Source organism: Fistularia commersonii, chromosome 26 (genome assembly GCF_037954325.1).
Source record: "Fistularia commersonii isolate RoL2024-O1a breed Wild chromosome 26, RoL_Fcom_v1.0, whole genome shotgun sequence".
In the NCBI taxonomy this organism is placed as follows: Eukaryota; Metazoa; Chordata; class Actinopteri; order Syngnathiformes; family Fistulariidae; genus Fistularia; species Fistularia commersonii.
Window position 1 is genome coordinate 11,583,552 of NC_141309.1, and position 14,098 is coordinate 11,597,649.

Here is a 14,098-nt window from a genome sequence, read left to right on the forward strand (position 1 = left end):
TCCGACCTCCTGACCCCCATCACTGGAACCAAGCACCAACCCCCTACCCTCTGGAATTCCCTGCCGCCACACATCAGAAATTCAGGCTCTGCCAACTTTCATAATCCACCTCTAGCAGTCATTTCTACTTTATCTGATTTTATTGTGTTTATCTTCTGTTTCGATGTAAAGCATCTTTGCCTGGAATAAAAAGTTCTATGGAAATCAAGTGTATTGTTGTCGTTATATGCAGAGCTCCCACCTGAAATGTGGAGCATGTTTGAATACATTTGAATGATAAAACATGGTTTTCTAGGGCGCTGTTTTAGCTATTTTCCTTATTTTTCATGTGCTTCATCAGAAGTGGAATTTATTTTCAGGGTTAAAGTTAACAATGAGATTTCAAAATAATGCATATTCTCTGAAACATATCTCTTCCTCGAATTAGTCCCAGTGTTGAAAATGCACACTTGTTCAAATCCCAATCAAAGTGTTGTGTTGTTCATTGGTTCATCTGTCCCTGAGTTGACATTTTGATCAAGTAGTTTGCGTCTTCGGTCCATTTCCCGCCAGTTCTCCAGTTCACCTGAAGTTAAATCAACAAAAAAGAAAAAACAAACAAAAAAACCTCAAACTGCTTCAGTATTGTCTTTGTAATATATTAATACCTTTCTTGTCTCTTGGATAGAGCGTGTGAATACAATGGAAAGAGTGCCGTACCATTCATTCAAAACTTAATGTCTTACTGTCCCACTTTATTTACCTTATTTTCATCTGTCACTTCAACACGCCATCCGTAACCACGGCGAACAAATCGGCAGACTAAGTCGCTAAGTGCCACATCCATTTAGTAGAGTTTCTTTGCTCGATGTTACTGACTCATGAAATTCATCCCCGGCTGCATGTTTTTGGGCAGGCTTCCATTATAGCTACCTCTTTCTCACCACACCTCCTCCTCAGATGGAATTCTGGGATAGATCAGGCTTGGTAATTACTTCCAGAGGCCGAGGGAGTAGAAACAGCAGACGTGCGGGATTTGGGTATCAAGTGAATACAACAGCGAGTTATAATGCGGGAGAGGGTGGTGCAGTGTATGCTTTGGCATTCCTCTTGCCAAATTCTCCTGTTGGCTGTGTACACCGGGCCTAAAGAGCAGGATTATTGCATGACAACAACAATCTGCCCTCCTGCATTGCTGCAGTCTTACTTGGATACCCAACTACTTCACCTGGAGTACACAAAATAACTCCCGTGGAGAGTACAAGTTGACCCGTAGTACTTTTGCCTTCACCTCTAAAACTACTGGCGTCTCAGGTTAGGGTGGCTTCACCTTTCAGCCGCAGGCGAAGGGATACCGCGGCCCCGGCTGACAGCCCGGCGGCCAAAGGTCTCCTCGGGAAGATCAAGGAGGGCAATTCTTTCTCTCCCATTAAGGCCAGAAGCACTTTCCCCATCCAACATGCAATTCATCATACTGGAGGGAGGAGGGGGGGGGGGTTAAGGTGACTTTTACAGTAAGTGATGTTTCATCTGCAGCTGATCGTGGGTAGGAGCAAAGGGTGGGAGATGATGGAAGCCCCACTCCACGCTGAGATGAAGATGAGAAGGCTTGAGTCTCCACGCCCAGATGTCTCCTGGACTGCGTGGGTTTGCAGCAGGACTGGGGACTAACCAACCAGCAGCTCATTTCTAACCTGTGTGATGTCAACCCGAGGCTACACACACACACACACACATACACACACACACACAGCGGCGCCGAGGGAGCCCCCCCCCTCTCCGGCTGCAACGCACGGCTGGAAAAATACATAACCTTTTTTACGAGGGTTTTCTGCAGGAACGGTCACTTGGTATTTCCTGTCATGGACGGCAGCGTGCTCAGAAAACACCCACATGTTTGTTTTTGTTTATTTTTTAAAATAAGATTTAAAAAGAAATGCTCAACAGACTCGGAATTTACCTTTTCTTTCAGAGTCGCTGGCTTCTCCATCCTGCCCCCGCCGCTCTCATCCCGTCACACTCCACGCCGAGCTCTTTCTCCGCTTTTCCACGCATCAAAACTTTACAACGAGCATAAACGAAGGGGTGGAAGAGGAGAGAAAATTGGAAATAAATAAAAGAATAAATAATTTCCTTTAAAAAAAAAAAAAAAAGATCCAAGAACCCAAGACGTCCAGGAGGAACTTTGCTCAAACAGAGTGCGCCATGTTGTCAAATGTTTTCCTTTTTTTCTCCCTCCTGTCTTTTTTTTTTCTTCCCCCAGTTGCCATAGCGGGTCTGTGAGGCAGGAAGGTTGGGCTCATCCAGAAAACTCACATCTAAACTGAAATGAAAGGTAATAATAATGATTATTATCATCGTACATTCATACTTATGACGATGGTTTGAAAAAAAAAGGTCTTACTTTATACTCTCTCAAAATTCCGGTTACCCTTAAACGCATCACTCTTCCACAGAGGTTTGATCCACGTTATTAAACAAATCCATAAATAATAGATAGTTTGCTTCCATTTTTTTCTATTTTCATTTCAAATAAACATGACTGTGACTGTTTACCATTTGTATATATATATATCTTTGTGTGTGTGTGTATTTATATTGTGGGGGGGTGGCCATTAGTTTTTCTTGTTTATTTTCTTAATGCATGCATAATGTTGTGTGCGTCCTCGTTTTCAGGTTATTTGTTGTCAGTGTGGGGTGTGGGGGTATTTTAAACTTTTTTTATTCATCGCATCATGTGTGATCTGGTACGTTTTGACAGAATCTCTGAAAAATGTGCCTATTTCTTATGAGTATGAACCTGAAAAGTCACTCCAACTCACACCACAATAATTGATAAAGGATTATGGCTATAGATTAAGAATTTAATTATTTACAGAATTAAATAAATGCTATAATGTGCAATTGTGAATCAGAAATGCATTCCAGCGATGTAATAATGTCCACTTGAAGTCAGTGGTCTGGTTGACAATCTCCGAAATAAGAAGCATGCTAAGAACAAAACTTTCCAATTTTGTAGTCAATACAGTTTATTATGTTCTCACATATCAAGGACCATCACATATTTTGTCTCCTTTTCAGGATTAGTAGTATTTACACACACACACACACACACACAGATATATTTACATAATTTAAAAGAAACTCAGCAGGAAAGATACCGTCACACAAATTTGACAAATAGACTCATTCACTAATTTAACACAACCGTCGGTTTTGAAAACTTGCAATATGGACAACATAGTGACATAATGTACCCAGTGTGGAAAAGCGGGGGAAAATGGGTCCAAGCAGGTTGGAATGGGTGGAGAAAAGTGTCAGGGGTACGATGAGATAGAAGACTATCAGCCCAGAATGAAAGGAAAGGTGTACAAGACAGTGGTGAGACCAGCGATGCTGTTTGGACTAGAAACTATTACAATGACGAAAAGACAGGAGGCAGAGCTGGAGGTTCCAGAGATGAAGATGTTGAGGTTCTCTTTGGGAGAGACCAGAATGGATGGGATCAGGAATGAGTCCAGCAGAGGAACAGCCCGTTTTGGAGAGAAAGTCAGAGAAGCCAGACTGAGATGGTTCGGTCATGAACAGAAGAGGGAGAGAGAATATGTTGGTAGACGGAATTGGAGCTGACAGGCTGGAAGTCTAGAGGAAGACCAAAGAAATGATTTTCGGACGTAGTGAGAGAGGATATGGAATTAGTTTGTGTGAGAGAGAAGGATACAGAGAATAGGGTTAGATGGAGGTTGATTCGCTGTGGCGACCTCCGAAGGGAAAAGCCGAAAGGAAAAGAGGAATGACATAGTGTACCCTATTGTGTTGAAGCTTTTGTTATGCAGTTACTTTATGTTCTAGCCGTCCTCTCGAGTGCCTTATTCTGGACATAAGAGCTGACATGTAAAACCTCCAGACTGTTTGCATCTGCAGCATGAAAAAAAGTCTCGCCACCACTAAAGTTGGTGGTTTCATGGTTGTTTTGTCATAGTAAAATGAGGTGTCGTGTATGTTGTGTCGGTCCTGCACCACCTGAGGGCGCATCAGGATACAACATGTCAGAAAAACAAAGAATCATGGGGGTTGATCCAGGGTTTCTTGGTGTGTAATTTACTTTACAACTGTGGGCAATTCCAAAACACCGGGGGACTGCTGGGATGAAGAAACCAAGACTCCATGATGTTTGTATGGATTCAGGTCCTGTTTCAGTCTTAAAAACACAGAAATGCCCTTTTCAAATAGACATATAAACTACCAGCAGAACACAACATTATATATTTGATTTTAATGTACATTCTTGTCTTTCCCATGCGATATCAGGTACATTCCTGGTGCATTAGATGAAGATGAGAGCGCAGTCAACGTGGTTATGGAAGGATAATACTTACAGTCCCTGCTGACTTCTACTCAGGGAGCCTGATTCATTGACTGCTAATAAACCGTTGTTTCACAGACTTGACTTCCACAGCTCATTCTCAAGAGCAGCTGCGTTCACAGCTCAATAAAAATAGGCATTCCTGTTATTGTTGCATGGTGGAACAATGATTGGAGCAGTCCAATCAGAGAGAGAGAGGCCGCTGTGCTGTTTCATATTTCCATAGAAATAATGAAACTGTTACAAGGCAAGATTCTGGATTGGTTATTTGATTTTAGAGTACACTATCGCTTAGGTCAAATGGCTAGCGATATGCCTGAATTGTGAGACTTTCCGTCCTCTATTACAGTGAGTAAGGTTTGTGCCTGGTCAGTTTTTGTACCCTCCAAACGTGGTCCATTCACCGTTCCTTGAATTATTTAAAATCCACTACAACGTGTGCTCTGGATTGTCTGAACAGAATATTAATAAGAGCACGGGTGCTTTGGGAGGTGGAGTTAGAAGAAAAGGCCCTCCACTGGTCAAATGCCTCTTCAGAGTTGTGGTAAAATTCGCCTCAGGCAAGAAGAGGAAGGACAATATACCTGGAGCCGGGGTCAGTCCGGGATGCAAGGACGCCACAACTCCACTCAGCTTGAAATCTAAATGCCGCGTGATTGTACTTTTCCTAGGAATGTGATACTGCTTTATCATATAGCTCGAAGATTCTGTGAGGCCAAGTGCGCACACAAATCCAATACGGTAACAGCGATAAAGCACAGGCTCCATTTCATGACATAATATGAACAAATGTCTCGGGGCTAGAGCGACTTTACATCATAAAGTCGTATTCCATCTCGGTTCTGATGTGCGAGGGACATCTATAAAGAGGAATTAGTCAACGCTGTGAAGTCCTCTGTGTTTTTCACTTCCACACAAGCAAGCCCGTGTAATTTTCCAAGATGTGCCCGTGAATTTGATGGCGTGTCCCAACTGAAGTCTCATAGTGGAGGACAAACCCACACGCGAAGGATAACAGAAAAGTTGCCGACACCCTAACCATCCTTTACGGGCCGAGCGGCGATAGTCGTCACAAAAATGTCCCAATGTCAGTCCAACGAGCTAATCGGAGCCTGCCCTGAGAATTCAATTGCAGTAAAATATTACCATGGTGATGCCGCTTGTCAACTGTATAAGTTGTATAAGTTCTTATACAAGGACCCCTTGCCATCTTGGATCTATGTTCAAATGTAACTGTGAGTCTGTTGTCTTGCGGGTCAAAAGTGACCCACTACCATGTTTAGCTGTAGAAAAAACACCTTAACCTATTTTTTTCCAGCTTGAAATTTTATGACTTTTCCTAAAGAGACCCCATAATTAGAAAAAGCGAGACTTCTTTTTTGTTTATGTTTCCATGTGGGCTGTACACCACTAGGGTACAAAGATTGTCTTACGGGTCATTTTTGACCCGTAGGACAAGGGGAGTAAACACAATTTTAAGATCGCACGAGGGTTAAATGAAATGAGGAAAATTAGTCTATGCAATACTATCAAGTGAATAGCAAGTGTACTAATGTTCCACACTTCGCTGGGATGCAGACGCCTATACTTCACAATGCCAGCGATTGAAGTGCACCATTTCCTTTGTGAAGTGCCCTTTTGCAAAGTTAAGTTTAAATATAGACATGTGTCTTTGACGTGATAGTGGCCACATCGTCCGTGCCGGCAGTTGTACCTCGGACGGAGGCATGTCTGTGCTCTCTGGTCCTGAATAACGTTCAGCTTTCTCCAAATGCATTAAAGTGATGAATTAGAGCAAGCCAAGCAAGAATTTTCAGCACAACTCTGCTACTGCAGTCAGTGACCGAAGGCGTCTTAGGCAGCGAAGCCCCTCAGGGGCCATTTCAGTTCTCATTTGAAAAGAACTGATGACAGTAGGTTGTCCGGGACAGATCCAAACTTTATGTCTCCTCAGAATGGGAAAAACCTCCGGACATATGTGCAATTTACAGAGCTGGAGCAGAAGGAGGCCGGCGCTTCAAGCTCATCATTGCTCTGCAGCTAAATGGCTGCTGTAGATTTTCTGGAATTTGCAGTTGCTCCACATTAAACATTTAGCGTTTTGGTTTGGTTCCTCTCGTTTATGTTCATTCTTCAGACAGTGCTTCAAGAGACAGTAATGCCATGGCACATTTAAATTTTGCCTCCGTGTTTAAACTGTGACTTTTCCCATCTTTAATCTTCACGTGTTTTCAGTTAGATTTGGCAAAACCTTTAACAGATGCTAGTGTTTTTCCGTTTATGAGCCAAATAATGTATTCAAATAACAACTGTAAAATAAAGTAGAGTCTATGATCATTCTGTTTTAAATTATATTTACTTTTTCCATCTTCAGTGTGTTATTAACTTCAATATTTGGATTCGAAGAGTAAAACCAATCCAACCCACTGTGGAAATATTGGTGACGCTTGGAGCATATTTATGTTCGTTTACATTTAGGAGGCCCTACAAATGCACACTGTTGTGCACAGTTCCATCCAGAGGACTGCTAATTTGTGAAACCAAATTGGGATTTTTTTTTTTTTTTTTTTTTTACATCTCTACATATCCTGTTTGAAAAAAATATTCAAATATTTAAAAAAATAATAAAATAAAATAAATCCCCCTAAATGTTTGTTTACATTTAGGGGGCCCACGAATGCACACTGTTGTGCACAGTTCCATCCAGAAGACTGCTGATATATGAAACCAAATTGCGATTTTTTTTTTCTTTACAACTCCACATATCCTGTTTAAGAAAAATATTCAAAGATAAAAAAAACATCCCCCTTTTTGACATTTTTCACGAAAGGATGGATTAAATAACTAAATGGTTGTTTACATTTAGGAGGCCTACGAATGCACACTGTTGTGCACAGTTCCATCCAGTGGACTGTTTATGTGTGAAACCAAATTTGGATTTTTTTTTTTTTACAACTCTACATATCCTGTTTGAAAAAATATTCAAACTTTAAAAAAAATCTCCACTTTTGCCATTTTTCACAAAAGGATGGATTAAATAACTGAATGTTTGTTTACATTTAGGAGGCCTACAAATGCACACTGTTGTGCACGGTTCCATCCAGAGGACTGCTGATATATGAAACCAAATTGAGATTTTTTTTTTTTTTACAGCTCTAGATATCCTGTTCAAAAAAATATTCAAACATTAAAAAAAATCCCCCTTTTCGCCATTTTTCACGAAAGGATGGATTAAATAACTAAATGGTTGTTTACATTTAGGAGGCCTACGAATGCACACTGTTGTGCACAGTTCCATCCAGTGGACTGTTTATGTGTGAAACCAAATTTGGATTTTTTATTTTTTTTTTACAACTCTACATATCCTGTTTGAAAAAATATTCAAACATTAAAAAAAATCTGCACTTTTGCCATTTTTCACAAAAGGATGGATTAAATAACTGAATGTTTGTTTACATTTAGGAGGCCTACAAATGCACACTGTTGTGCACAGTTCCATCCAGAGGACTGCTGATATGTGCAACCAAATGGGATATATTTATTTTTTTACAACTCTACATATCCTGTTTGAAAAAAATATTCCAACATAAAAAAAAAAATCCCCCCCTTTTCACCATTTTTCACAAAAGGATGGATTAAATGACTTTGAAAAGCGCCTATACACATCACCGCCTCTCTGTAAAAGGCCTGGTGGCTGCATTTTTATAACCAGAGTTTCCACTGAGCCACCTGTTTTTTAAAAAAGCCTCCACCACGGTCATCCGCGCCGGATCATTCAGGTTTGAGCCGTCGGGCTGCAGCTTCTGTCGGAGACTCCTTTTGGTAGTGGACGATCCGAGCCAAAATAGTGTCTACTCTTTTGGTAATGGCAGCCGCGGCTGCAGCACCTCCTTTAGAGGGGACAACACGCACAACACGCACGGAGGGAACGGCGTGTAAAAATGTCAAGGGGGGCTCGAAGGGGCTTGGGATTATGTAAGAAAGGTTATAACAAAAATTTTTTTTTTTTTTTAAAACACTATTTCTTCCCCAGCGTGCATACGATAAGATACAGCGTCCTTATAACGCAGTCATGAAGAAAAACAAAAACAAACTGTTTGTTTTTATGCGCATCGCTCTCCCTCCAGTCTCACAGGTTTCACGGAGATAAAGAAGACCTCCAGGAGGAACCAGATTTGCAGCCTGTCTGAGGAATAATATTATAAAGAGGAATTTCATTCATCCTCAGTCGGAATTGTCGTCACGGTCCGTGGGGGCGAGGCGTGGCAGTGGAAGAATGCCAAACGCTGATTGGTCGAAAACGGGGCCTCCTCTGCCGAGCCCACGCCACAAGTAGGTATATATGCACTTTACATGCAAAGGAAATACTACATTACATCATACCTGTGATTAGCTGTCATCTTAACAGAGCTGGTAAGTAAAATCCAAATATTTCAGTCTTTTTTCCCATTTTCTTGAAAGTCCACATGGAATGAAAGATGCGATCATTGGTGATTTGATGCAAAGCTGCTCCACAGAGACATGAAGACCCAGCAGCCTCTTCATGTGGCCACTCCGGTGAGACAGAGCCTCCCTCTTACCAAAATAGCAGGGACCCCCGTTTACCTCAAGCTGGACTGTTCTCAGCCGACGGGTTCCTTCAAGATACGTGGGATCGGGCATCTCTGCAAATGTGTGAGTCTCCGCTCTGGGATGGCAGCCTTGTGGGTCGGTTCTTCTTCGGCGACTTGTCGCATTGACCTGTGCGCCCTTTTTATTTTTCCCAGTGGGCAGAGCGAGGATGTGAGCGGTTTGTCTGCTGCTCAGGTGCGCAGTAAAGCGAAATTCACCTTACAACCTCGCTCCGGTTTCTCAGTTCTTGATCCCCGACTTATTTGTCCGTGACAGGGGGGAACGCCGGAATGGCGGCGGCTTACTCCGCCCGTCAGCTGAGGGTTCCCGCCACCATCGTTGTCCCAAGCGTCACGCCGAACCCAACGGTGGAGAGACTGAAGGACGAAGGTGCTCAAGTGATCATCCATGGAAAGGTTAGTCAGCGTGACTCACCCAATCCCACCCTGCGTAGTGCAGTTGTGTTTTTCAATGGACATTGTGAGGAGAATTTTAAGCCGGAATACTAATCCAACTGAACCGTTTCACTGTCTCCTCTTTCTCAGGCTCTGAATGAAAGCATTGAATATGGACAGCAGCTTGTAGCCAACAACCCCGGCTGGATCTTCATCTCTCCGTTCGATGACCCTCTCATCTGGTGAGTCTAACTCGCCTTTCACAAGCGGCGGTTTACAAAATGGAGAAAACATTGCAAATGCAGAAGACATTGCAGGATACCTCTGTTACCGCGAGCAACGATCAGTAACATCTTTGGTTTGACAAAGTAAATGTCCTCACAGTTTATTGCTGATTATTTTCCAGGGAAGGTCACACATCTTTAGTGAAGGAGCTGGAGGAAGACATGGCGGAGAAACCAGGAGCCATAGTGCTGTCGGTGGGTGGCGGAGGCCTGCTGAACGGAGTGGTGGAGGGACTGCGTCGTGCAGACTGGGCAGATGTACCTATTGTAGCTATGGAAACCTTAGGGGCACACAGTCTCAATGCTGCCATGAAGGCAGGAGAACTTATCACTTTACCAGAAATTACAAGGTAAAAGGTCACTTATGAGTGTGACCGCACTCAAATAAGATTCTGCTTCCGAAGGTCGTTCTCCGCCATTGACATTGTTCTTTTCCCCAGTGTTGCGACCACACTGGGCCTCACCAGGGTCTCCGCACAGACTCTCAAACTGGTAGATGAGCACACGGTTTTCTCCGAAATCGTATCAGACCAGGAGGCGGTAAAAGCGGTGGAACGCTTTGTTGGTGAGTGTTATGTGCGACTGAAGACATTCCCACAGTGTAACAAAGGGGTTTATGAGGCTGATGTCTTTTGGCTTCCTCTCATTCAGATGATGAGAAGGTGCTGGTGGAGCCCGCCTGTGGTGCAGCCCTCGCAGCCGTGTATAGCAACATCATCAAGAAGCTACAGGAAGAAGGGAAACTGGCCAAGTGCCTCGGCCCTGTGGTTGTTGTGGTGTGTGGCGGCAATAACATCAGCATGGAGCAGCTGAGGAGGTTGAAAAAACAACTTGATATCATGTAGCACGGTTGACCTCGGGTCTCGTTGGCCTTTTGTCTTCTCCTCCGTCATCTGGTCTCAGTCCCAGACACTCCATAAACCAAATCATTCCAGTGGCACTCTCTTGCAAACGGTTAACTGCAAGGTCGATTAACTATCTTGTAAATATATAGTATTTTTCTTGCTTCGCTGATAGTAGCTTAGTCGATCGAACATTTAGAATATTAAAAACCTCTATTTAACTGGCTATTTTTTTTCCTCACATTTTTAAACACGAAAAATGTATTTCAAAACAAATAAATTGTGTTTTTCAATATTGTACCTGAAGAGTAATTTCTATCGCTTGGTAATTGTGACTTAATTTGTGCACCCCAGAATGCATTGTATATACAGTATGGCATATATGTCACATACTGTACATTCACATGCGTAAACAAACGTACACATACATACATATAGGTCACATGCTGTACAAAAAGCACCAGCCAACAGAAGAACTGCAGGCTCTCCCGTGTGATTCAATCATAGGGAGTACAAAGCTGAGAGACGAATTCCTCTCATTAAGGAGTCATTTTAAATAAAATCTCAAGAAATCCAGCAGACAGCCTGTTTGCACACAAGACCTGACTTGGTTGCACAGGACTTAATTTCAGTCAAGTCAAATGACCTCACAGCTGTAGACGACATTAGGTTCACTGGAGACAGCGTTTGTGGGTCAGTGGTATGTCTCAGTAAAAGCAGATACGTCTTTGAATACGTTTAGGAGCTCAGCCTTCAGCAGGCTGACGTGTGAGGGATGTGGCAGGCTTGTTGGGTGTCTATTGGTCTGGGGGCCATTAAACGGGGCTCGTGAACCCTCATGTCACACAGAGGGGGGACAGCCGCGAATAAATAACAGTTCTATTGAACACGCATGCCAACATGTTTGAGAAGTTCCTTGAATTCCTACAGGTTTACTGTTTGTATCACATACAGCAGCAGAACTTTTAGTATTATACACTGACCGTATTTAAGGATTCAGCATGACAAGAGGGACCACAGAAAATCTTTTAAATTGAAATATGAAGTGCCCATCACAGCAATTAACAGAGCTGAAAGGACACGCTGAGGCTGTGAAGGGTGTGAATGTGATCCAGCTAGAACTGGCCTGGTCCAGCACATGCTGCTTTGAATACGTGTCTGGTTCACAGGAAGAAGTGATGTAACCCTGTGACTGTGTGTCACAGGGACCTTGCATAAAAAGCAAGAACAAGGAGACAAAGAATGCTTCTCAGGCATCATCCATCATGCTTTGGGCCGACTGTCGGAAAAGATGTGTTACACACATGCCTACCACCCAATGTGGAGTCAAGAGTGACCCGATTTAGGACAAAACATTTGATTATGCAACATGTTTTTCATCTGAATATTAACATCTGCACCTTATTGTCATGGTCTACATGTGAGGAAGACATAAAAATGGAGAAAGTATTTGTACATGAAGACATTTCTTTATTGTGACACAGAAATTTCAAATGCCATCTGATTCTTTACATCTGTATAATCCTTTTTAGATATGTTAAATTTCCAATGCGCAGAGGTAAGACAGTAAAAGTTAAGTTAATGCAACCATAAATAATTGTAATAAATATCAAGTAAATGTACAGCACACATTTTATCGCAACAACTCTTCTTATGGATATATCCTTTTGATAACCTTATCCAATTCCTTATAGAGGAGGAACTAGAATAGAGAGCATCCCTGTTAGCAGCGATATATTTTCCATCAAAAATCAAAACCAAAGTTGTAAGCATTTCAATCATCCATTATGTGTCAAATATGAGTTCTGTTGTTTTTCAGTTCTATCAAGTAAAATGGCAATTTTACTCACACAAGAAACATGTTTCACCATGAGTAGAACTTGAATCCATCTGAGTACAAGACAAAGGTGATAGATTACAGGTTATTTCCAAAAAATTGATTAAAAAATACAACACAACAAACTGGATATCCAACAGACATCACGTAGTTTGCTCATTTTTGAATCTTTTCTTGGAAGAATAGTGCAAACCAAAAAAACGAAAACAAACAAACAAACTAAAAAAAAATAATATATATATATATAGATATATATCTATATATATCTATATATATATAGATATATATATATGTAATTAAGGTGAAGTGAATAAGCAATCAATAAAAACTGCAGTTTATTTACACTTTTCCTATTCCATTTTTTATACAGCTAAACATTTGGTTATGGATAAAATAAAACAGAAGAAGAAAAAATAAATAACCCCCCCCCACAGAAACAAACTATAAATAAAAAGCAGAAATCAGGATTATCTGCCGCCTCTACCCTGATTAATGCATGATTGATGATAGAATATGTATGTAAAGGAGCAGTGGTGGGGAGGAGATGGGGGCAGGGTGTCACATTCAGTAGCAGTAGCACACAAGTAAGAGAGCAGCTCAAGGAAGCGTTACCTCCCTCCTGCCTAAAAAGCACAGGTTTTACAAACCTGAAAAGTAAGTATGCAAGTACGCAGGCCTCTCTTATCAGCTTCCCTGCTGCTACTTAGACAATGGATAACCAAAGAGCTATTTCATATATTAAAACATCTAATGATTTTTTTTTACATGACTTAAAATACCTTTTCTTCAGAGTCTCTGATAAAATGCACTGTCTTTGTAGGCATAAGATAGTCTGTCCATTAACAGTTGATCTTTTCTTTTTATACAGGTGACTATTACTGAGAAGGGCATCAAAATCCTTCACCACACCTTATCACACAGACTTGATCACTGATGTGGTCATAAAAGGTAGCATCTTCTTTTTCTGTGAGTGTTTTTCTGTTTTGGAAAGGACTTAACCTCCAAATGTCTGATATTAACGAAAATCATTTTATTCCATCCCCTCCCCTGAGTCAGTGTCACAAAGGCATGTTTTAGAATGCCTTCCCTGCAGAGAGGAGAGAGGGAGGCAGCTAGGTTTAACATTAAGAGAGTTTCGATAAAGCCTTCACAGCATTTAATAGTCCCACGACTTAAGACCACAGATAGATTTGCTCAGTCAAGCCAAGCTCTCAATTTCTTCCAATTCACAGGACTGTTTCGGTATTGGTCAATCTGTGGTCTTGTTCCCCTTAAATGTGTGTTGGAATGTTTGATAGGAACAAAAAATACTGTGATTGGTCCAATTATGAAGGAGGACAGCTAAACATTTAACTGCTCCATTGTACATGGCAAATTCAGTCCTCTCAACCAGGATGATAATTTTATAAACAGTGTAAATGAACTGCACAAGTCCAAATTGTGAAAACAAACTGGGGTGCGACACTTTAGGCAAAGCCTTCACAGACTGCTCCTTGGGCAAAGTCACACTGGTTGTGTCTAATTTACTGACTTCCCATGAATGAGAACGACCGGTCCAGACTGCGTCTTGCAGAAGTTCATATTTAAAGTGACCGTTTGGACCAACGTGAATGGCGGCTGAATAGAACTAAAGCAAGTTGAGCTGAATCGAATGATTATGGGCAACTGTGATGAAATGTAGCTGTGGTTTCTCAGTTGGACACCGAATTATCCAATGAACAACAGGAAGGCAGACTAACAATTAGAGAAACAGCACCATAGTTGTGACTAAAGCTGTGTTTGAG

General features: G+C 41.7%; 1 protein-coding gene across 1 annotated transcript; it reads left to right on the forward strand.

Annotated features, from left to right (window-relative positions):
• Positions 1-8,614: 8,614 nt before the first annotated feature.
• Positions 8,615-10,732, forward strand: LOC147218599 (L-serine dehydratase/L-threonine deaminase-like). Its single transcript, XM_086174030.1, has 7 exons — positions 8,615-9,019; positions 9,112-9,151; positions 9,233-9,372; positions 9,502-9,593; positions 9,758-9,985; positions 10,076-10,200; positions 10,287-10,732. The coding sequence occupies exons 1-7, from the start codon at positions 8,867-8,869 to the stop codon at positions 10,478-10,480; spliced, it is 972 nt and encodes a 323-aa protein (XP_086030156.1). The 5' UTR covers positions 8,615-8,866; the 3' UTR covers positions 10,481-10,732.
• Positions 10,733-14,098: the final 3,366 nt, after the last annotated feature.